The 24,302-nt window shown below is 41.3% G+C and overlaps 1 protein-coding gene across 1 annotated transcript in view; it reads right to left on the reverse strand.

The window, feature by feature from the left end:
* Nucleotides 1-24,302, reverse strand: part of Galntl6 (polypeptide N-acetylgalactosaminyltransferase like 6) — a 1,064,237-nt gene that overhangs the window by 22,196 nt on the left and 1,017,739 nt on the right. Inside the window, exon 11 of the mRNA XM_075986809.1 lies at nucleotides 5,930-6,046. Within this exon, the coding sequence (XP_075842924.1) occupies nucleotides 5,930-6,046 (117 nt within the window). The remainder of the gene's footprint in view (nucleotides 1-5,929; nucleotides 6,047-24,302) is intronic.

Here is a 24,302-nt window from a genome sequence, read left to right on the forward strand (position 1 = left end):
TCCTCAGTACTGGGATTAAAAGTGTGTGTGCCACTAAACCTGACTTTTAAAGTGGATTCTGGGGCTTGAACTCACGTCTTTGTGCTTCAAGGGAAGCACACTCCATGATCTGTGCCCCTACCACCTACCAACCTCCTTGTTCGTGTCCACACTCCTGCCTCCCGTAGTCAACTAGACTTTTGAAAATTTTTATTTACTTGTTTAACTTTCAGGAGAAAAGCATTCATTTGGTTATAGGTTACAGGCTCATCATCGGGGGGAGGGTAAGACAGGACTCAAGACAGGAGCTTGGAGGTAGGAGCTGGAGCAGAGGCTGTGGAAGGACACTGCTTACTCCCATGCTTCTATTCAGCTACTTCTTTCTTTTTCTCCCCCTCTCTCTGACATTCTTGTTCTCTTCTTTTTTTCCTCTTCCTCCTTTTCCTAGATCCCCCCCCCCCCCACCAAACAGTCTTCCACCAGAGTGAGGGTGATCGATTTACCAGGGGCTACACTCTTAGAGAAAACGGTCTCTCTCCATGGCAGGGGGTGGGACTATGTGCCCTGCTTTTCTCTCTCTGTCTTCACTTTTGTATATGCAGAAGCCTAAAGATGAAAGGAATTAGAACCCTCACCTAAAGAAGACCTTCATTTGATAGATGTGACTTCTGCCTCAAGTGTCCCAGCTTCTTCTATTCCATTTTCTCCTGCTTTTCATTAGATGAATCCATTAAGGTCCAAAGAACACCCGCGTGACAGCGCATCTGTCTCTTAGACACCATCTACTCTCAGAGTTGTATCTGGGCACACTTACGCGGCTTTTGTTTCCTACTTCTGGGTTTGCTATTGCAGGGTGATGATCTTTCCTGCATTTGTAGATTGATTGCTAGAAGGGAATTTTCATAAGGCTTTCTGCATTATTCTTGTTATTATTATCTAGTGATTGCAATCCTGGACCCCGGGTGATAAATCTTCAAATTATGCCAATTGTTATATTTTTCTGCACCTTTCAATAACTATTATTTTCCCCTCTCTTATGTCTTTGAAATGTTTACGGTTGCCATTTGTCTTCCCCAATGGTTGTGTCAAACAGATCATTAATTAGACATATTTTCTCCAGAGCAGAAGTAAGCAGATGCATTGTGAAAGCACCTCACTGTTTAGGACTTCCGGTGCCGTCCACATTCGCCTCCTACTCCTGGGCGGTTCTTACTAACCAGAAGTATCTAGTATCTAGATTGATTTTCTTTTCTTCTTTCTTTTTCTTTTTTTTCAGGACAGGGTTTCTCTGTAGCTTTGGAATCCGTCCTGCAAACTAACTCTTGTAGACCAACCAGGCTGGCCTCCAACTCACAGAGATCCGCTTGCTTCTGCCTCCTACTGCTGGGATTAAAGGCCTGCGCCACCACCACCCGGCTCTAGATTTTCTTAATAAAAGCCCATGATGCTTTTTGTTTTCTTTTCAAACTCAAATCATTCTTTTAAAAATAAATGGATGTCAATTTTCCTCCTTTCTTCTTTTGAGCAACTCTTTAAAACATAGATTTTTGAGTCATGACCTATTTCCTTGCTTTCATATTTGTGTGGTGTGTGTTACATTGCTGGGGTCTGTACTGTACCATATTATACAAATAAAACCTCCAGATTGGAGCTGCAAATACACTTATCTTAGTCTGGCAACCCGATGAAACAATTGAAAGATATTTTTTTCCTCTCAGTGGGCAGTTATATTTCGTTATGGAGTTTGCAGAAATCCGAGTTATAACACGTTTCTCCCTGCAGTGTGTACTCATCAGAATGTGCATTGAGATTGTTTATCCCCAAAGAAAGGCGTGTGTCCTTTCTCTGCACGCATCGACTTGTTTGGATTTCTGTTTGCTTGTGTCTCCCTCCAGACTGTTGGAAAGAGAAAGTCTGTTTTCTCAGCAGGACGGGAAGGCCTGCAAAGCTTCCTCCCAGCAAGAGCCCAGAGCCTGCTGCTGGGCCTGCAGAGAGAACAGCCAAACTAGGCCAGGCCTCGCCTCCTCTCTTCCGCCCCCCTCCCGCCCCGCCCCGTACTCATAGCGGGAGTTGGGGAGTTGCCGCCCACACCACATCTTACACTCTTATTTGGATCTATTTTAATTTTTCTCTCTGGTTCCCTAGAGGACACTGGGAGCCAGCACACAATGCTAGGGTGGTATCAAAGAGCTCAGCGGATGACCCCGGAAGGATGAATCATACGCCTGCTTCCCTCACAGAAGCCGGATTAGTCTTGAATAATGTTCTGCAGCAAACTGTTTCCCGGAGAAAGGCTGCCTTCAGTGGACCTTTCTTTGTTGCCTTTGTAACAAGTCTGCTTATTCATTCAGTCAGTTTGACTGCTTTGGAAAGAAAACGAATATCTATAATTTTTCTGGGCGGATGTACTTCTCATCCAGGAGTTTTAATATGAACGTAAAAGAGTCAATTATGACTTACAAGTCTTTAAGCAAAACATCGAATGAAGCTTACATTGATTAGTGTGAAATGAATTTACCTGTACCAAGTCAGTAAGTGTATGGTGACACAGGTTCAACTTTCTCCTCCCCACCAACCTTTAATCTCCATGTAGTTCCATTCCAGCCTTAGGTCGCCAGAGCCTGGAAATCCTAAAGAGCTGTATTAACTGCAAGGATATAGATACACACACATTTTCCCCCGTGACTGTTATTTTTCTTCCTATCTAGTGCTGCCCTCTGGTGACCATGTTAAAAATTGCATGCCGTAGATTTTTGCAGTTTAGCCTAAGGTAAAAAATGAACAATCAATAAAAGTATGCAATATACTTCAGTTTGTTTGTATTCATTTTTTAGCTATCAAATAAATCCAGGACATATCATAGTCCATTCTGGAATTTTCCTGTTTAGGAATATTAAACACGGGTCAGGTATTCAGACGTGTATCCCCAATAAGCTATCTATGTTTGCTTTCTGCTTGGGCTGAGAAAAGGAGATAAATTTAACCCAAAGTTTTCCCTTATGGCTTCCCTCTTTAATTTTAGCGACCATTCTTCCTAACTGCTCCAAATGCTAGTCTTTCTGATAGACTAGCTCAGCAACACCCGGCAGTGCTTATCAGACACAGAGGAGGAAGAAGGCAGCGAGCTCCCGCCTGACACTGTACTTATCGCCACATCCTAGAGCTGCAGAATGTTCTGGTAATTGCCCACCCTGCAGGGTATGTTGGAGTGAACGGCTATGTAGGGAAAGGATCAATGCACCCATGTTGCAGCAACCTTGAACCCGAGTGAGTGATGTGTGTGTGTGCATGTGTGCACACGTGTATGTGTTTGCGTGGTGTGTGTATGTGTGTATGCATGTGTGTGTTTATGTGTGTATATGCATGTGTATGTGTTTATGCGTGTATGTATGTGTGCCCGTGTGTGTGTGCATGCATGTGTGTGTGTGTGAAGACAGAAGGAAAAGTACAGTGACTGTGTTGGCTTCATGTGGGAATTAAAGTTACGTCTCAGGCATCATTTCTTCTCAAAAACCCCATATAGGAGGTGGGGACTGTTGTCCTTATTTAATGATGGAGAACCGCTGGCCTAAAAGGATTGATCAAGGCTGCTTGGCTTCACGTGAAATCTATGTTGGCCTGACTGTAAGGCCTTCTATCTTTCTAGGATATCAATGGATAAGTAATTGGTTAGAGGGTGCCAGAAGATGTTGCTGTTGTCCGATGGGATTTATCTTTGACTGGTTTTGGAACTTGCTGCTTTTCCAGCATCCAGATGCTCTGACTGCAATCTAGTATGGAGAGGGAGCAGCAAGAGAAAAGAGGGAGAAGAGAAGTGTACTTGGACAACTCCTTAAGGACTTTAGGTTGTGTAGGGTCATTGCTCAATGGCTCATTTTGGTCAAGATTCTTTTGTGTGGATGTGTGCATAAGCTAAAGAAGCTCCCAAATCTCAAGGATGTCCAGCCGAGCCTTCCTCTGGTCCGGGTTCTAGGCAGACACAAACACAAGGAAGCTCCAGCCCAGCCTGCGCCTGGTCTGAGTGCAAAGCGGACATTTGAGGAATATAGCTGTAGCACTACAGCCATGCCGGCAGGGACAATGCTTGCTGCCTCCTTTTGTTTTCCAAAGACAGTTACTATGGTCCATTCTGAGAAGCAGAACACCATGAGCACATACTACCCTGACTGGGGCTTTTCCCTTCTGCACAGGGAAGGAGGCTGGAGAAAGGCCTCAGCTATATGTATCAGCTGTTTTCTTTGTAACTTGGACAATAGCTATTGAGTCTTGTGGAATCTGTGGAAAACGTCCTATATTTCCTAACTGAAATAGTGCATTATTCAAAATTGAAACCAAGAAGGGGCGTCCAGTCCCCCACACTGTCATTGATCTTTCACAGGTAACCCAGTTTCAGGAGAGACCCTTTCTAGAGAATTTCAGCTTTACATTAGATTATAAGTCACACTTTTCTTAACTGTAGCTGCACCGAAATGTCTTTCCATCACAATGATGTATCAATATGTCATTGTCTGCAAACATCCTATGACGTCTATGTTGGGTAGTCCTTCACATGCATGACTAAAAACTGCGATTGCAACGAGATGTCCATGCAGTACTTTTGATACACAGCTAGGAGGGAAAATTAAAGTTTGATGAAGTCTCAAACACAAAACAGAGCCCTTTACTAGAAGATTTTGTTGCATGAATTCCCTAACTCTCTCCAGGTTTGTTTTGAAAACCGCTGCTGTGGGAAGTCAGTAAGCTGAGGTCACACTGAAGGAGTTTACTACCTCTTTCTTTTTTTTAAAGTTGGTTTTCAGAGTTACTATGAAGGGGCTGGAGAGAGGGCTCAGTGGTTAAGGGGTCTTCTTGCACAACCAGGAGGGCCAGAATATGGATCCCAGAGTCCTGCACAGTCCTGCGCCTGTGCCTCCAGTTCTGAGGGAATGTGGCAGAGACAGGAAGATCCTAGGGCTTGTTGACTTCCAGCCTAGGGGAAACTGAAAGCCCCAGAATTTGGGGAGACCCTCCAAAGAACAGGTGGAAAGTGCGGGAGGAGGAAATGAGGTTCCTTCTTCTGACCTCTGTGCATGTGCCTAGGTGTGTGCACCCACATGTAACCAGGAGCACATTCAAGCAAAGGTAAGCACACAGAATAATGGGTCTCATTGTGCCGTTTCCCACAGACTTAGTTCTTTTATTTTTGTTTGGAGCTGAGGACAGAATCCAGGGATTCTACCACTGAGCTAAATACCTAAGCTTATTTTGTTTTCATTTATTCCTATGCCCACTTTTATCTTCATGGTTTTAGTTCCTTATTACTGATCACCACTGTCCTTGAAATAGCTGCCACATTCTACTCTCATTCTAAAGTTTTTTTTTTTTTTTTTTTTGTGTGTGTGTGTGTGTGTGTGTGTGTGTGTCCGTGCATGGGGGTGTCTGTGCATACGCATGGACATGCACATGAGCGTTGAGGTCAGAGGACAACCTTAAGTATCATTCCTCAGCTGCTGTCTACCTTTCCCTTCGATAGTCTTACTAGCCTGAAACTCACCACGTAGGCTGGGCTGGTGGGCTAGCAATCCCTATTGATCTGCCAGCCTCTGTTTCACCAGGCCTGTGATTATAAACACATGCCCACATGTTCAACCTCTAAAATATAAGTTCTAAAAGACCAAACTCCAGTTCTCACGTGCACAAGGCATGCGCTTCCCTGGCTGAGAAATGACACCAATTCTTGCTCTCCAAGTTGAAATGTGTTTTTATCCACTGTCCTGGTCGATTATCACAGTTCCTTTGGTAAGGGACAGAAGCAGAGAAGGGCCATGCTCACTAACTAGGGTTCTGCTTGTCAACAAACCATGACTTCACCCAAGTCCCAAATGTGCCACCCAGAGACTTCTTTCCATTCTGTCCTTCCCTGCTACCATCATCTCCCCGCTAGCCTCCAGTCCTGTGATTTCTGACTCACCTGCTCATGAGACCACGTCCTTTCAGAACCATCTTTAACACAGACGTCCAGCCTCAGCTCCGTCCCCGTGGCTCCATGCTTGCTGTCCACACATAAGTTTGCTGCCAGGTTCCGAATCTGTAGCAGGAAGAACACATGAAGTATGGGACTGTGTCATTACCTTCCTGACAATCCTGCGATGGATCAAGGTCTCCCTCAGTTAATCTTTTTGATGACGCTACTAGGAAGACACCTTGAATTTATATGCAGTTTGTCTAAAAAAACGAGGACATAAAATATAACAATCTAGGTGGAAGAAGATGACATAGTCAAAAGGCAAACTACAGCTTGTTGCAGCAAAGTTAGTTTTTGATGATGTGGCAGAGGGAGTGGGTTAGAGCCTTGACCTCTCCAATGAGAGCATATTCTTGCTTAGGGAGTGTTTAACATGGAATTTGCTATTCTACTCTAAGCACATCTACTGTTACCCTCCCAGTGGGGAGAGAATCCAGGCAGGTGTTACAGGGGAGGTGTATGGTTAAGAAAAGGGGTCGTCCAGCATTCCACAGCTCTGAGCAGGTTTCAGGGAACTCTAGTTCCAGTTCAGCTGCAATTGGCTGTTGTCATAGGTTAGCAGTTTTCCTGGATGGTAAATTAAATCTGAGAGGATTAGCTATCCTAGCTGAAGATTACATACATGTTTCATAGTAAGTACAGTTCTTTCTAGTTATTATCTTAGTAAGAAATAGTTAGGAGTAAATAAAGGAAAATAATGAAAAAAATATCAAGATCAGAAACAGTGGCAGATGTGGAGTCTGGACAGGGGCAGAACATTGTAGTGTTTTTCTTCTTGGTGTGTCCACCAATCCTCTGACGGCACCATCACCATAGCCTGTATTAGGGCAAGAATGTTCATGTAAAGTCTAAGAAAGTTTAGGGAGGGGGAATTGATTGGGGGAGGGAGAGGGAAATGGGAAGCAGTGGTGGGGAAGAGACAGAAATCTTTAATAAATAAATAAATTAAAAAAAAAGTCAGAAAAAAAAGGCTTCTAGACCCGCAAAAATGGGAGCCAAGTTCAGCTTCTTGTTAACTGCAGTTTTTCAAATAGGCTCTGTTTGCGAGGGAGGTACAGCAAAAACTGCTCAGCTTCTTTAAGAAAAACAGCAGCTTCCTGGTTCACCAGCACAAAGGGCTTTGACTCTTTTGGAAGGTCTGGTCATGGACCATGTAAATGGGGCTTGCGAGTAGGGAGTGCTACAACTTGCTTCATGGCAGCACAGACCCCCTGTGTGCCTGAAAACGGGACTGTGAGAATGGCTCTCAGAGGCAGCAAACAGACCTTCACCATGTTGAACTGGGCGGAGTCAACAGGCACGATGGCAGAGTTATCCTAGCCATGCCCACTTAGCATTGTTTTTTTTAAAAGCAGTCTTGGTCAGAAAATGATTACAGATGTGCAATGAAGACAGATTCAGATGAGAAAGACTTCTAAATGGGTAACATTGTTGGATAAATGTACATAGAATTGAGAGAGAGAAGGAGAGAGGGAGAGAGGGAAAAGAAAAGAGTATAGACACAGTTATAATATAAAAGTACAGACAGTCAAAGGTTAAAGGAGTAAAGATAATAAAATAAATATTATACTTGTAAAAAAATAGAATAAGAAAAATAAGCCACATAAAGATGGAAAATACACAGAGAGTCTGGATTATGTATATTATTGTGTTTTCTTTGAATTTTTGACTGTAAATGAGCTAAATGCAAAGAGATATTTTATTGTACCGGCTGCTAAGCTAAACCAATATATATATATATATATTTTAAAGGCATCTTGGCTTCAAAATTTGGGTCTAAGGATTTATTGTTTTGGAAAAGGTTCTTTTCTTGTTTCCATAGAGGATGAGAACCTGTGGATTCCTTCCAGATTAATGTGGTTTGATGAACCAAGATCCCTCAAAGGTCTTCATGAACCCTAAAATTACTTCACTCAACAAAAAGCAGGAAGTAGTTTGGAGAGAACTATGCCCAAATTCCCAAATATTGTTTATAAATGTTTGTTTAAAGGGGGGTATGCTATAGAGATTTGCATTGGTATGGATCTTGGTTTATTGATACAAATTTAAGATCAATTTTGTAATATGTATATTTTTACTCTTGATTAAGGTATTGTGTTTGTGCAATTCATTTAAAAATGTAATGTATAATTAAGAAATACAGGCTCATAGATAGTCATCTATAAAGTCAATTTTGTAATCATGTTAATTATGTTTTTTAGATGTACAGTAATATACAGTAATATAATTTCAGATGACTAGGTATTCTTCAAACCTTTCAAAGACTTATAGAACAAGGCATTTAAATATTTTAAGAACTTAGTTATTTCTCAACAATGAGACATGTCTGCTCCTGGCAGCACCAGTCTATTTCAAGAGGATGATGGGCATCGAAGAGGCTCCTCATGCAAAAGTTTGTTAGCATTTGGGCAAGAAACTTCTCTTGCCTGAACTGCTTGACTGGACTTGCAGGACCCACAGAGAAGCCATGTAGCTGCCGAAGGAGACAGATGCCAGATCTTTGCCTGGTAAAGCCATAGCCGTATGGTGATACACTGATAAATAAAAATGTGTTAATTTAAGGTATAAGAGCTAGCTAGAAAGACGCTTAAGCTATTGGTCAAACAGTATTGCAAATAATATAGTTTCTGAGTGATTATTTCAGGTCTGGGCATCCAGGAATGAATGAGTAGCCTCTATCAACAGATTGACTGCTGAAGTTGCCTAAAGAAGGTAAGACAGTCCTTCAGAGTTCCTGCTTCATGAAAGACTCTTCCAGACATTCTGCAGGACACAGAAAAAAGTGACTGACAAACTGACAATATAGACAGAACTGTCTTTGAAATTTCCTGATTCATGAAAAAGTCTACCAGATACTATTGATGCCTACAACATTACAGAAGAACTTTAGGTGACTCTCCAGGCAGTGAGATGTCTCTGTCAATTCTAGAGTTTTGGAAGTTGCTTACAATGTACTTCCTTTTTACTTAGATAATATTATATCCTTCTGAGTTTTTGATGGAGTTGAAGAATAGATAATTATAATTATAGTTTTCTTTAGTTATGATAAAAGTTAAAGTAGATATAAATATTGTAACTGTAATCCTTACTTGACACCTGTTTTAGTATATGTAATTTTACTATGTTAAAATTAAAACCTTCTTATTTGAACAGAAAAGAGGAAATGGTGTGGGAAGTCCTTCTGTATATGTGTTGCTTTTATTGGTTAATGAATAAAGAAACTGCTTTGGTCTATGATAGAGCAGAATAGAGCTAGGGGGGAAAACTAAACTGAATGCTGGGAGAAAGTAGGCAGAGTCAGTGAGAAGCTATGTAGCTACCTGCAGGAGACAGACATGCTGGAACCTTGCCAGTAAGTCACAGCCATGTGGCCATACACAGATTAATGGAGATGGGTTAGTTTAGGATATAAGAGCTAGCTAAAAATATGCTTAAGCTATTGGCCAAACAGTATTGCAAATAATCTAGTTTCTGTGTGGTTATTTTGAGTCAGGGCGATCAGGAAACAAACGAGTAGACTCTGCCAACACAGGAGTTCATGAGAGTGAACTTGATTGCTCATCAAAGCACAACTGGTTGATCATCACTTAAAGAAGATGATAGCTTTGTCTTTTGGAAACAAGAACTAAGGCTAAACTTTCTTCTGGGATTTTGAAAGGGGGAAGGGCAAGAGAGGGAAAAAAAGGCTTTTATAAATTCATTTTCCATCTTTAGTAAAATAGGAACACAAAGAGTTAGATTTCACCATCACTGTCACCTTTGTGTGTTTGTGTGTATGTGGTAGTTAGTGTCCTGCTTTCTATCCCAGACCACCCTGGAACTTTTGATTCTTTTGCTTCAGCCGTCTCTACTGGGCCTAGTGTGCTTTTACTGTGCTGAGCCCGGCTCACTCTGAAAAGCTCTGGTTTTATGTCCTCCTCTGGGTCCAGTGTGTCACCTTTCTGAAGCTTTCTGTCACCTGAATAGCACCCTGAGAGGTTTGTCTTTTTACCACTGGGCCCTACAATCCCCTGACGCAGTCTTGTTAGAGAAGGGTTTTGCAAAGCGTACACTGACATCACCTTCATGGCGCGACTCTTCCCTCTAAGGAAATCTAGGCGCTCCAAACCGCATTTACCAAGGGGGAAACAGCTTGTTGTATACTTGCAACAACTTTGCCACAGGAGAGGCTTTCTTACACGGTTGACATTCAAGCTTCCCATCCGCAGGACTCTGCTCTTAGAAATGGAGGAAAGAGATAGCATCCCAAGTTAGGGACAGGAGTGGTGGCTCTGCCAGCTCAGTCAGTGGATACAACCAACCCTCCCAGAGAGCGTCCACTTTGTTTCCAGAAGTTATGAGCCCCAAAGGTCTCTGGCAGGGATGGGTGGCACCATTTTCTAAACTCTTGAATTTTCTAAATTCTCCCTCAAATGGCAGCTGTGTAGACAACGGAATAAACTGCCTTGCAAGCCAAATTTCAAGTTTCAAAGGCGTAATTGTCTACATCTGTGTAAATTCCAGCACAAAGTTGTGCCAGAGAGGAGATGGTGAGAGTTCAGGATAGGACAGGGTAGACAGCTGGGACAAGACTAGCAGCAGGCCACGCTCACTTCCTCCTTTCCCCCTTGTCACTGAATCTGCAGTCTCTGGACCTATGTCTTCTCAGTTTCTCCTTTTATCCACAAGCACAGTTTCATGAAAGAGGAAAAAGAATTCGAACAGAATAAAGCCTTGTAGACTGTAGGTGTTAGTATTTATAAATGATTTTATTTGGTCTGAGCTCTATACTTGTGGCTGAAAGTAAGGCAGTTCACACACACACACACACACACACACACACACACACACACACACACCCCTACATCAAATCTAGGACATGGACTATTGCATAAATCTGTGAGAGAGGATGTCACTTTCAGGCTTCATTCTGTTGACATCCAGCTCCAGGGCTTGACATTATTAAATTGCATCAAGGGGTCTCGAGGAAGGCTAAGTAGGATGAGACAAGTGAAGTGGTACTTGACTAGGCAGGAGTAGAAAGAAGGTGAAAACCAGGGAGAAGGGAATCACAATGAATTGCAGGGACACAGAAATATGATCCTGTGGGGTAGGGGTTAGGAAAAGGTAGAGAGTAGAGGCTTTTTGTAGATTTACAAGACAAGCCAGGTTCAAGTTCAACAACCATTTATGCCCCACCCAGAAGCTTTTAGGGATCCCAGTTGGTGCAGCGACTGCCCGGTATGCCCCAGGTTCCATCCTCGGCACCAGGTGTGGTGGCACACCTATAGTTCCAGCATTCCAGAGGTGGAGGCAGATACACCTGCTGCCATTCCAGGTGTAGTTTCAGCAGGTAGGAGGGGGACCAGAAGGGCAAGGTTTTCCTCAGCTACAAATTATTGAGTTTGAGGAATGCCATGGAATACCAGAGATCTTGTCTCAAAAACAAAATAAACTAAAAACAAAGCGAGATATAAGAGAGATATTAGCATGAGCCAGATCTCTGTGAATTTGGGACCAGTCAAGGCTACATAGTGAGTCCTTGCTGTGGAGGACATGGAGGAAGAAGAAGAGGAAGAAGAAGAAGAGGAAGAGGAAGAAGAATAAGAAAAGGGGAAGGATAAGAAAAGGGAAAGGAAAAAGAAGAAAAGGGAAAAGAAAATAAGAGGAAGGGGAAAAAGAGGAAGAGGAATAATAATAAGAAGAAGAAGAAGAGGAAGAGGAAGAAGAAGAGGAAGAGGAAGAAGAATAAGAAAAGGGGAAGGATAAGAAAAGGAAAAGGAAGAAGAAGAAAAGGGAAAAGAAAATAAGAGGAAGGGGAAGAAGAGGAAGAGGAATAATAATAATAAGAAGAAGAAGAGGAAGAGGAAGAAGAAAACAGGAAGAAGGGAAGGGGAAGATGATGAGAAGAAAAGAGAGGGGAGAAGTGGAACAGAGAGGAGCAAAGTAGAAAAAATATCAAGTAATAAAATGATTAATAGATGTAGAATTGGCCACCCATTCTAAAATTGTCTTTATTTACTTATTTTTGCCCAGAGAATAAGGATCTCAATTGGATGTTAAGTAGACAGAAATGCTTCTCTCTCCCCCTTTACCTGGAATCAGCTCCTGCTTGTCTATTTTAGTACTAGCCCCTGCATATACTTTTCTGCTCCTCTCCTTTTCAGTTTCTCGGGCCTTTGATATCTGCTTACAGGCTCTAAAAATGTAAAACATACATAACACAAAGTTTGCCATTTTCGTATTTTAAACTGTTCAATTCAGTAATATTAATACACTCAAATGTTGTGTAATTATCATTGTTATTTATTCCCAAGGAGTTTCAGTTATTCAACACAGTAGCCGTTAACCATTAAGCAATTACTCCTTGTCCTTGGCAATGTCTGTTCCACGGATGATATGAATTTATGTGTCCTAGGTATTTCGTATCAGTGGGTCACACTATGTGTGTTCTTTGGTGTCTGACAGTGTAGTCAAGATATCCCTGTTGTAGCACATATCAAAACTTCGTTCTTTCTTAAAGATGAATGCTATTTACACACACACCCTTACACACACACCATATCTGTTTATTCATATATTGATGGATACTTGAGCTTTTCCCACCTCCAGGCTACTGTCAATAATGCTCCAATAAACCTTGGCACACAAATTCCTGTTTTGAATTCTTCTAGGTACACACTTCGGACTAGAATTCATTATTTTTGAAGGCCTGCCAAGCAGTTTTCCATAGAGGCTGCATATTATACCCTTACAAGTAATGTCCAACAGTTTCCAATTTTCACACATCTTGCTGGCATCACCTCTTCAGTAAGTGCCCATCGCAGGCATGAAGTAGCGTCTCTCTGTGGTTTAGATTTGTATTTCCCTTATGGCCAGTGATTTTGAACACCATTTTATGATGATTTGTCCATCTTCTTTATAGAGAAACCTGTTCTAGTCTTTTGCTCACTTTCGAATATAGTTACTTGTGTTTTTATTGTTGAGGTTTAGTATCTTTCTATATTATGAATCTAAATATCATACCAGATATGATTTTCAAATATTCTATTGTATGTAGAGAGTTACCTTTTTACATTAGTGATAGTGGACTTGATGGACAAAAGCTCCAATTTTGATAAAGTCCAATATATCTAGTTATCTAGTTTTCCTTTGGTTGCCTGTATACGTGTGTGTGTGTGTGTGTGTGTGTGTGTTTGTGTAACAAATTGCTTCCAATCTAGTGCCATAAAGTTTCCCTCTAGTTTTTGTTTCCAGATTTATTTATGTGTATGCGTTTTGCTGGGACCTATGGATGAACATTATGTGTGTGTTGTTACCCGTAGAAGCCAGAAGAGGGTGTCAGATCCCCTAGAACTGGAGTTTTAGACGGCTGTGACCATTCTGTGGGTTCTCTTTAAGAGCAGCAACCAAGCTGCTATCTTAATTAATTATACCGGAAACAACACTCTTTCCAAATGAGGCCATCTCCTGCTGATGCTGATGCTTCTGTACATTTTAGAGTCCTTGTTTACCTCTTTGCTATACAATACACTCTTAAATACTAAAATTTTCATGCTCAAAATACTGACATGATTTCTGTTCCTGACAGTCCACCAGTGATGCAGGCACTTACAGCTAGACAAGTTTATGACATCATCCAAGGAAAGACAAGGATGGAGTGCTGGGAATGCTAGGGCAAAGGCGATAGCTAGGGAAAAGGCAGGGAGAAGAGCTAGAAGAAGGGGGGGATAGTCAGTAGGTTCAAATTCTGTAGGCAAACTGGAAAGATGATCGGTGCGGGTTAGGAAGTCATCAGTGACCTTTGAGAACAGATTCTATGGCGAGAATGGAGAGAAAAGACAGAGTGTTCGGTTGATTGGAAGAAACTGCGAGGTAAAAGTCATGGTCAACGACTGGAATCGTCTCTTTCTAGAAGCTGGATCGCCGTGGGACTGATAGATGCAAGGCTACAACAGAGTTAAAACGGACACGGTTGATTTTGGGGACTCAGTGACTGGAGGCTGGAATTCTGGACAAGCCGTAACACAAGTCATCTGAGGCTTCAGAAAACAATGAAGCGCAGTTAGGAACCACGGTCTGTAAACACAAAGCGGCGCGAGGGCTCTAACCACCCTGACTGGACTCCTCGCGGCTTCAAGTTTTGCCTTCTAGCCACTGCGCTGTTCTCGCCTCAGCGAACCCGTCCCGTCTCTAATTGCTCCGTGCTGGTGGCATCCAACGGCTGTTGGCAGAGACCAACTATTGCCTTTCCTTGAAATGATGCCCATAGAGATTTGCTTCCTATCTTGCGCACATTCTCTTCTGAATTTACTATAAATGTAATTGCTTTGGCATCTCTCTCTTGCCCTGGGACTTACTAGAGCTGCTCATTTCAGAAGGCTGGCTTACATTAGACAAGAGAAACACGAGTCCATGGCATAAAGATTGCCGGGGGCCTTCAGATTCATATATACTCTGCTCCAAATAGTCTTTTACTGAAACCAGGTCTTGCCACTTAAAGTTAAGTATTGTATTATTAGAACATCATGTATAACCTCAAAATAGGAACTTTTAAAGTTATGGGTCATTTGTCAGAAACAATTCCATCTCCTCCCTCACAAAGCTAAAAAGGGAAATTTTTATAAATAAGGGACTTCGTTGGAGGTTAAGTAAGTAACTCTTCTCTGACAAAAGGAAAATAAATCAGGACAGCCTTCTTTAACCCATTTTATGCTGAACTGGATTCCTGTACTTGATCTGTGCCGCTACCAAGCTGTGTGGTGAGTGCACTTACATGCACATCTGCAACCTTGAGAAAGCAGGTGATTTGCCCAAGATTACACAGCGAGTGGGTGGCAGGTGAGGCTGGTACCCATGGCTTTGACTCCCAGGCCTGCGCTCTTGAGACCACAGATGGTAATAGTTATAGCTCATCGACTAGAAAAGTCTCATTTGGGGCTGACAAATTGTGGCAAATGGCTTACTGCGCCCGAAAGAATAGATGGGGAGTACTAAAAGCTATGAGGCCTTGGGCTTCATAGAGAGGACTTTGTCAATATTTGCATCGGAGTCTGAGGCTCTAAAGCAGAGTGAGAAATGAATTGTTGACACTTAGGAGAGGACTCTGAGGGATAGAGAGGTGACAGTCGGCTCACTGAGCTCCGAGACTCACAGGGAATATCTGGTGACTTATGAATGTCCCCACAGGTGGCAACTGAGTACATGATGAGGAAAGGAGGTGTCCTAAGAGAGAACAAGGCTGGGAGGGAGAGAACTGGAAAGGAAGGAAAGGAGAGAGGGAGAGAGGGAAAAAAAGGAGGGAGGCAGAGAGACATACACAGAGAGGCAGACAAGCAGACACCCAGATGCACAGCAACAGACAGGCAGGCAGGCAGGCTCACGCACGCTTGCACACACACACACACACACACACACACACACACACACACACAGAGGAGGGAGGGAGAGGGAGACAACTTCCAAACTTAGCATGAGAGTCTAGATCTTGAGCCCTGGTCTTTTTGAAAAGGCCCTTTCTGAAAGACAGAAAAGACGGAGTTGCACTGACCTCATCTCGACCTATAGAATTCATTGCAAAAACAAAACACAGGAAAACAAAACAGAAAAACCTCTTTCGTGTTCAGCCACCACATGTGCCCTACTCTGCCTGGCTCTCCCGAGTGGAAATGCATTCCTACTTTTCCCCTTTGCCCTTAAAGATTAAAACACATGGCCAGTTTGGATTTACTCTTTGTAAAACCAAGAACTAGAACAATTTGCATAAGAATTAGAATCCTTAGAAACAGAATTCCTTTTTTTTTTTAGCTTGAATTTTCTCCTTAAGGTGTGGTTGTAATGTCGAGTCAGAGAAAAAAGTTTCGTCTTGGATTGTGTCACATGTTCACTATGGGGACAGAGTCAGAGTCCCATAGCTGGTTTGGCTGAGAAACGTCTCTTGAAGGGTCAGGTGACAATTCATGTGGGAAACATGAAAGCAGATACTTTGAAAAAGCTGGAAGTAGGAGTTAGGGTATTGAATGAATTATTGGAATCCCTGTTTTCTCTGTAATTTACTAAAGTTGGATGAATAAGTGAAAAGAGGGAAGGGAGGAGGAATAATGAGATCAGGTGGAATAATTTCTAGTGAGAGTTTGAGAAGAACGCTGTAGAAAACTGAAGCGACCCTCACCACAGGGACAGCAGAAGTCGTGAGAGGCATGCTTAGCAGACAGCTACTGAAGCCCTGCAGTCTTCCATAGGAGAAGGATGCTATTGGCAGAATCCGTCCTAAGATGATAGCCATGATCCTCGAGTCTATGTCTAGACCTTAAGCCCAGCAGTCTTCTGTAGAGAGAATGACGCTATCGGCAGAATCCATCCCAATATGCTAGCCATGTTCCTCGAGCCTGTGTCTAGACCTTCATTCAGGGAGAGCTGCTCTGAAGGCAATGCACAGCAATGTAGAAGTTGACTCATGTTCTCTGAAGACAGTGTTTCCCCTATTAGACCCCAAATATGGGAAGTAACCCACACAGTAGACTACAAGTCAGTAATGCTGGCAATCATGTTTCTAGGATAGTTCCTAAAAAAATGACATGGAAATATCTCCTTTGCCTGAACTCCACCGTGTAGGGCAAGCTCCTGACCATTTAACTGACATCTGAACATTTAATAGTCATCAAAATTTTTTCCTGAAATGCAAGTTTGTGAACCCAAACTCCTCTCCCAAGGGTTGAACTCAACTACGCATTGCTAGTAAATGGGACTTTTGATAGCTCTGGTAGAATCATGAAAAGCCACTTCCAGTATTGTCCTCGCTGCTGAGGTCAACAGCCATCGGTTTTGAAGATGAAGCAATTTTTAGCACTTGAAAAACTACTCACGCTAGCTGTCTTGATGATTCTTCTTTCGAATTTAGGTCAATTGGTTAAAGAGTGGGGAGGTTTAAAAACCTACCTAATATTCACTTGCTTAGCTCTTGTGTAGGATTTAAGATAGGTCATTAATGAAAGTCTACAGTTAGATTATAGGGCTGGTTCTGAGAAACATATGTTCCTCAGTAACCAAATGCCCAAGATACCTGGAAATATGTGGTCCTTTAAACTTCTCTAGAGATGCAGCCTCTAGAACCCAGTCTGTCTCTTTAAAGACTTTGTTTTTTATAAACCATTTACTTCCTTTTATAATTCTCTATACTGTTTTTCTTCTCTCTCCCAAGCCTATATACATTTATCCAACACTGTGACCCATTTTTATCTGAATTTGTCTTTATTGTGTATCTGTAATCCTTTTCTGACCAGGACAGCTTCTTAAAATACTAAGCATTTCTTAAAATCCTAAGCTGCAGCATTGCTAGGTCAAAAACAACCCTGCCTGCTTGCTCTACCCAGTCCAACATGATGGAAGTTCATCCATTGCCTCTGAGACTGCCAGGTGGGAGCCATTCTCACCACCTCAACTCTGGTAACCAGTTGGCCCATGCTGCCACCATGTAACTTGTAGCACTATGTCCACAAGCCCCATTCTCTTTAAAGAGACAGAGTACAGACAGCCATAGATTAAAAGAATAAAGATAATAAATATTAAAAAGTAATAGAGTAAGAATGAAGAAGCCATGTAAAGATGGAATATACATAGAAGGTCTGGATTATGTATATTATTGTGTTTTCTTTGAATTTTTTTTACTGTGAATGAGCTAAGTACAAAGAGACATTTTATTGTACAGACTGTTAAATTAAACCAGCACATATATTCTAAAGGTATCTTGACTTCAAAATTTGGGCCTAAGGATATGTTGCTTTGGAAAAGAGGTTTTTCTTTTGTTTCCACAGAAGATGAGAACCTGTGGATTAATTCCAGACTAATGTGGTTTGATGAACCAACACCCTGTGAAAGGTTGTTGTGAACATCCCCTCAAAATTACTTTGCCCCAAAAAAGCAGGAAGCAGTTTGGAGAGAACTATGCTCATATTCCCAAATATTGTTTATAAATGTTTCTTAACATTTAAAGGGGGATATGCTATAGAGATTTTTATTGGTATAGATCTTGGTTTATTGATGCAAATTTAAGGTCAATTTTGTTATAAGTATATTTGTTCTCTTGATTAAGGCATTGCATTTGTGTAACTCATTTAAAAATGTAATGTATACTTAAGAAATACAGGTTAATAGTCATTTATAATAGTCAATCTTGTAGTCATGTTAATTAGGTTTTCTAGATGTACAAAGATATATTTTAAATGGGTAGATATTCTTCAAATCTTTCAAAGACTACAGAATATGACATTTAAAAGGTTTTAAGAACTTAGATTTTTCATGACAAGGAGACTCATCTGCCCCTGGCAGCATCAGTCTACTTCACAAGGGTGATGGGCATTGAAGAGGCTTCTCATGGAGTTTGTTAGTCATTTGGGGAAAAAACTGCTCTTGTCTGAACTGCTTGACTGGATTTTCAGGACCCACAGAAAAATGACTGCTGAATCTGCCTAAAGTGAGACAGTCCTTCGGGGTTCCTGAAGAGTCTGCCAGACATTCTTCAGGACACAGAAGAAAGTTGACTGACAAACTGACAATATAGGTGGAATTGTCTTTGAACTTTCCTGCTTCATGTAGATGTCTGCTGGATATTATTATTATCCCAGTAGGCTGAAGACAGGTGCTCCAATGTTACAAAATAATCTTTGGTGACTGTCAGGCAGCAGTATGTCTCTGTCAATTCTAGAGTTTTAGAAGTTGCTTACAATGCACTTCATGTTTACTTAGGTAATATTATATCTTTCTGGAGTCTTTGATGGAGTTGAAGAATAGATAGTTATAGTTTTCCTTAGTTGTGATAAGAGATAAAGTAGATATAAATATTATAACTGTAATTCTTGCTTGATACCTGCATTGTCATATGTAATTTTACTGTGTTAAAGTTAAAACCTTCTTTTCTATTTATACAGAAAAGAGGAGGTGATGAATGCTGTGAATATGTTTAATTGCCAGTGGTTAATAAAGAAGCTGTTTTCAGCCTATGGTTTAATAGAGTAAAGGCAGGCTGAAAGAGACATATAGAGAGAGTTGGCAGTCAGCAGAAGCCATGTAGCTGCTGCTGGAGACAGATGTGATGGAACCTTGCCACGGACCTTGTGGTAAAATATAAAATAATAGAAATGGGTTAATTTAAGATATAAGAGTTATCCAGAAATATGATTAAGCTATTGGCCAAACAGTATTGCAATTAATATAGTTTCTGTGTGATTATTTTGAGTCAGAGTGGCCAGGAAATGAACTAGCTGCCTCTCCCAACAAGTATCCTGATCCATAGATTCAGAAGTCATAGAAATATTGAGAGAAACTATGCAAGCACATAGAGACTGGACAGTACCCTCTTGAATGATCACTGAAAAAAAACCAGAAGAAAAATTTTAAGATTCCTAGATCAAATGAAAATGAAAGCATGGTTTTCAGAGTCTTTGGGATATAGCAAAGCCATCCAAAGAGAAGTACTTATAGCTATAAGTGCTTATATAAAAAAATCACAGAGATATCAAATAAATAACTCAATATCTTAGAAGAAAAAGAATAAAACAGACATGGAGACTAAAAGAATATACAAAGAATTAATGAAGCCAAGACTTGGTTCTTTAAAACCACAAACAAGCTGGGCAGTGATGGTACATGCCTTTAACTCCAGCACTCGGGAGGCAGAGGCAGGCAGACCTTTGTGATTTTGAGGCTAGCCTGGTCTACAGAATGAGTTCCAGGACAGGCTCCAAAGCTACACAGAAATCCTGTCTCAAAAAAAAAAAAATAAGAAAAAGAAAATACAAACAAGATAGAAACCCCTAGTCAAGCTAGCTAGAGAGAGAGAGCTGGTGTGTGTGTGTGGGTACTACTTAGTGTAATTAGAGCTGATTGTAACATATGCCAAAGACATTTAGAAGAAAATTATACATTTCTAGATACAAAGCCTATCAAATTAAGCAGAAGGATATAAAGAATACACTCTATCTTATTTTACACATACACACACACACACACACACACACACACACACATATACATATTTGCCCTCATTAGTTTATGGGCACTGCATACATAAAGGAGCCTGGAGAGACCAGAAGGAGTTGTTGGAACCCCTGAGCTGGATACCAGGAGGTTATTAGTTACTGTGTGCATCCTAGGAACTGAACAGGTAAGAACAGCAAGTTCTCGTAGCCACTGAACCATCTCTCCAGCCCCAGTTATAAACAGCTTAAACATATCTCTGATAAGCAATGAAATGGACATAGTAACAAAAATTTCCCTTCAAAGAAAAGCCCAAGGATGTGTCTGACTCCATGAGATGATAAAATCCTTAGTGAGGGAGATAGCCCTGATGGTTGCTCTGGAAGGTGAAAGCATGAAATCCCATTGGTAACAGGCAGTCTTCATGTTAGTGTTTTGCCACAAGACAAAGAAGTGCAGTGTCCATCCGGTGGTGAATGGGAGTGGCCTTTGTTTTCAATGAATTTATGGGAGAGACGAAGCCATGCTGCAGGGTCTTCAGGGAAGGGACATGTCAAGGAAGGAAGAAGTCTCTTTGCAGGGGAAGGAAAATGGGATGATAACACTCTTAGGGAACTGGTTTTCCCAGTGTGTGTAGTGCTGATATAGCTGATACTAACACAGTGCCTTTCCACCCCAAACCTCACTTTATACATAAGGAGAAAAGCTGTGGCAATGTGCCCTGGTAGCTCTTTTACCATGGTCGTGCATAATTGTCCAGGAGAAAGATCCCTTGGGAACTTTCCCTGAAGGGCTGAGGTTAATAGAGAAACAATGATTGCAGCAAAAAGTGGCAAGCATTTCTTTGTTCAAATTCTGCTGTCTCTGAGTCCCAGGATTCCATGGAAACATGCACAGCTGAGGTAGCCATCTATAAACTTCCCAGTTGACATCATTAGCAATTTGTAACCAGGTTCAGAGGTTCCTAACGTCAGGGGACTATTCAAATGAGCTGAGAAATGCAAAGCCAGTCTACTTACTTTCACAAGCAATTTTGCCCTTCACGCAGGGGGGAGGGAGAAAGGAAGAAGGAAGGGAATGGGGGAAAAAGCACTGGAAAATTGGGTCTGGTTTGGGGGCTTTGCTGTGCTCAGTTTGAGGTACCAGATGGATTAAACACTTGACCTCTGCACCCTCATTTTCTCACGCAGTGTCACAGTTGGGTCTGCCTCTAGTGAAATCATTTATTTTCCCAAAATTAGGTTCTTTGCTACAATACAGAAAAGATCATGTGGTGAGCATTTGGTGGTGGCTGAGGGTGGCTTTTGCTTTCAGGGAATTCAGAGAAGAAGCCAATCTGGAGGGAAGGGGCATGCTAAAGAAGGAGGAAGCCTCTTTGTGGAGTGGGGGGTGCTGAAAATGGCAAGATAGTCCTCTCAGTAAATGCTTGAAAAGCTTCTTCAGAATGTTTTCTGAAAAATGGTACATTTTAAGGAAGGGAGATTTAGTTTTCCTCAGGAGGGCATGAGTATGTGTTCGTTTTCACATAGGAAATTCAATATAGTTTCTTTTTCAGATATGGGCCCCTTTAAATTTTCATTGTCAGTAAGGATAGCATATGCAGATCTTTGGGTAATCCCACACTTCCTAGACCCTCCAAGGCTTTTACGAACAGTTTCCTGGTCACTGTCAGTCATTAATTTGAATGTGCAAATTGCTACCTGTGTTCCTCTAGAACCACAGTTAGCAGGACCACGATCCCTGCCAGCATTAACGGGGGACTTCTGTTGATAATGTGCTGTGCACCAGACATGGAGATAAAAGCTTCACTTGAGTTATGACAGCTAATTCTCAATAAACCCTACAATAAGGACTGCTGTCCTCATTTCTGCGCTGAGAAAGCCGAGAAAGGTTAAAATAACTTGTGCTATTCTAACATATTTAGCAAATGAAGAAGCTCGAATGTGAATAACCAGAGTGCCTGGGAATTCAATAGCAGCGAAGAGATGTGTTAGCCTGGGAGGAACTGAGACTGATCGTGTCTCATTTGTTCTTGAGTTTACCGCGCATTGCACGCTCCACTTTCGCGTGACAGACTGAGCTTAAGACAAGAACAAAGAAATGAGGAAACTCATGGCTGTGTGTGTAGCCCTTTACAAACTCAAAATTTAATTGGAAACTTATTATGACATCCTACTTGCTCATTGTAGTACAGCTACATCGAGCAGCCTATTGACAAAGGGGACTACATGGCGAGTTTGCATTTCACTGAATTACACAGGCGGGGATGACAGAAGAACAATGGATTCTGGTGCTCTCATGGTCTGCTGCGCCAGGACAATGGAGGTGTGGAGCCATCGGGATCATTGTTCTCACTGACCAGTGGACGAAGAGCTCTGGGGTGTCGTTCACGACTGACTTTTTAAGTTGCAGGAGAGTAGCGGTGCCTCTGGGGTGCTCACTGCACGTCTTTTGTAATTGGGCTGTTAGTTCAGAAAGCTGCACTGTAACTTCTGCTGTGGTGATTTGGGTCTCCCCTGACATGTGTCAATCATAATTCTTTCCCATACACTCTTTTTCTTTATATTTGGGAGCATGTACTACTGTGGTATTAAGTGTTGCATAACCCGGCCACTAGTCTCCATGTATATTTGGAGGATTCAACTAATTACAATAAGCATTTTTGAAAATAGCCATTACTCTGTACATTTTACTATTCGTGGAATCGTTTATTTCAAAAAGTTATTTTACTGACTGGCAAATAGATAGTGGTTGAAACGCACACACACAACACAAGCACACACACACGCACACACGCATGCACACACACACACACACACTCACACACACACACACGTCATCTCCTTACATATTATATCACATCTTGTCTCATGTTGTTCTAAATGTGTAATACCTAATAAATATTTCAAATACAAATTTTGAGTAAAATACTATAGTATTCAGGCATTGTCTCACTCAAGCACCATAGGGAGACATGATGTGTTTTAATATACTGTAATAAATTTAGCCCAAGGGTACAAGTAATAAGAAAACGCTGATGTCTGCCTATCTCTCCCAAGCCTTGCTGATGCTTGCATTTTGCCTGTAGCTTCTACATGCATCCAAAGGCAGTACACTAAAAAACAACGACTTTAGTATGAAATTCTCTTTTCTTTTTTTGAGACATAGTCTCATGTAGCGTAAATTGCCTTTGAACTCATTTTGTAGGTGAGAATTTGTAGCTGTAGAATTTCTTAGCCTAGAATTTCTGAACCTCCTGCTTCTACCTCCCAAGGATTGCATGTCAGACACTCAAAAGCTGCTTCTCACTATTTGAACTTGTCTGATATATTTCTGTTTCTTCCTTAATTTTTAACCTTTCTCCAACACTTTGATTTCATTATATCTTCATTTAACAGGGAGCTAAATTTGCTTCACAAGAGTAATCAATTGAAACATTTTTCCTACATAGATTTGTTTGTATGTCAGATCTCAGATCGGATAGACTTGTTGATTATATATTTGTCCACTACCTTGACAGTCATCATGTGGTCTGCTTTCTCTCTCTTTGGTATTTAACACTATATATATATATATATATATATATATATATATATATATATATATATATATAATATATCTCTTTTACCTTTATACTAATATATTGTATAATATTTGGGTTCCCTCATTTTAGATAATGACCAACTACACCCTTCCTAAGTAATATGGAAGTCAATTGCATTTTCTCCCACTTTTCTTTTATTGTCTGTGTCTAAGCATACATGATATGTGCTTCTTCTTAATTAAAGGTTGTGGGACAATCATAAGGTTTTTCTGCTTTCTGTTTATTTTCTCCATGCGTTTCTTGAGTTATCTCTGCTTTGTCAGGGCACATGACGCTGACATGTCCATGTGCTCTTCTAGACAGTTTCAAACAAACCCTCTGCCAGGCCTCTGAAAATAGCCTGTGGCTGCTGAAACTTCTCAAGCAGTTTCTTTCCTTTATTTTAAATGAACTTTTAAAATGAAAATTATCTTTTCTCTTATTACCTACCAATCCCAGTTCCTACTCCCTCCGCTCTTCCTGTTCCCTCCACCTTCCCCCCAAACCTCACCCCCAACCACTCCTCAGAAAGGGTAAGAGCAACAATAAATAAATTGGACCTCCTGAAACTGAGAAGCTTCTGTAGAGCAAAGGACACAGTCAATAAGACAAAAAGGCAGCCTACTGAATGGGAAAAGGTCTTCACCAACCCCACATCAGACAGAAGACTGATCTCCAAAATAGATAAATAACTCAAGAAATTAGACATCAAAATATCAAATAATCCAATTTAAAAATGGGGTACAGAGCAGAACATAGAATTCTCAACAGAAGACTCTCAAA

This window comes from Microtus pennsylvanicus, chromosome 9 (genome assembly GCF_037038515.1).
Source record: "Microtus pennsylvanicus isolate mMicPen1 chromosome 9, mMicPen1.hap1, whole genome shotgun sequence".
In the NCBI taxonomy this organism is placed as follows: Eukaryota; Metazoa; Chordata; class Mammalia; order Rodentia; family Cricetidae; genus Microtus; species Microtus pennsylvanicus.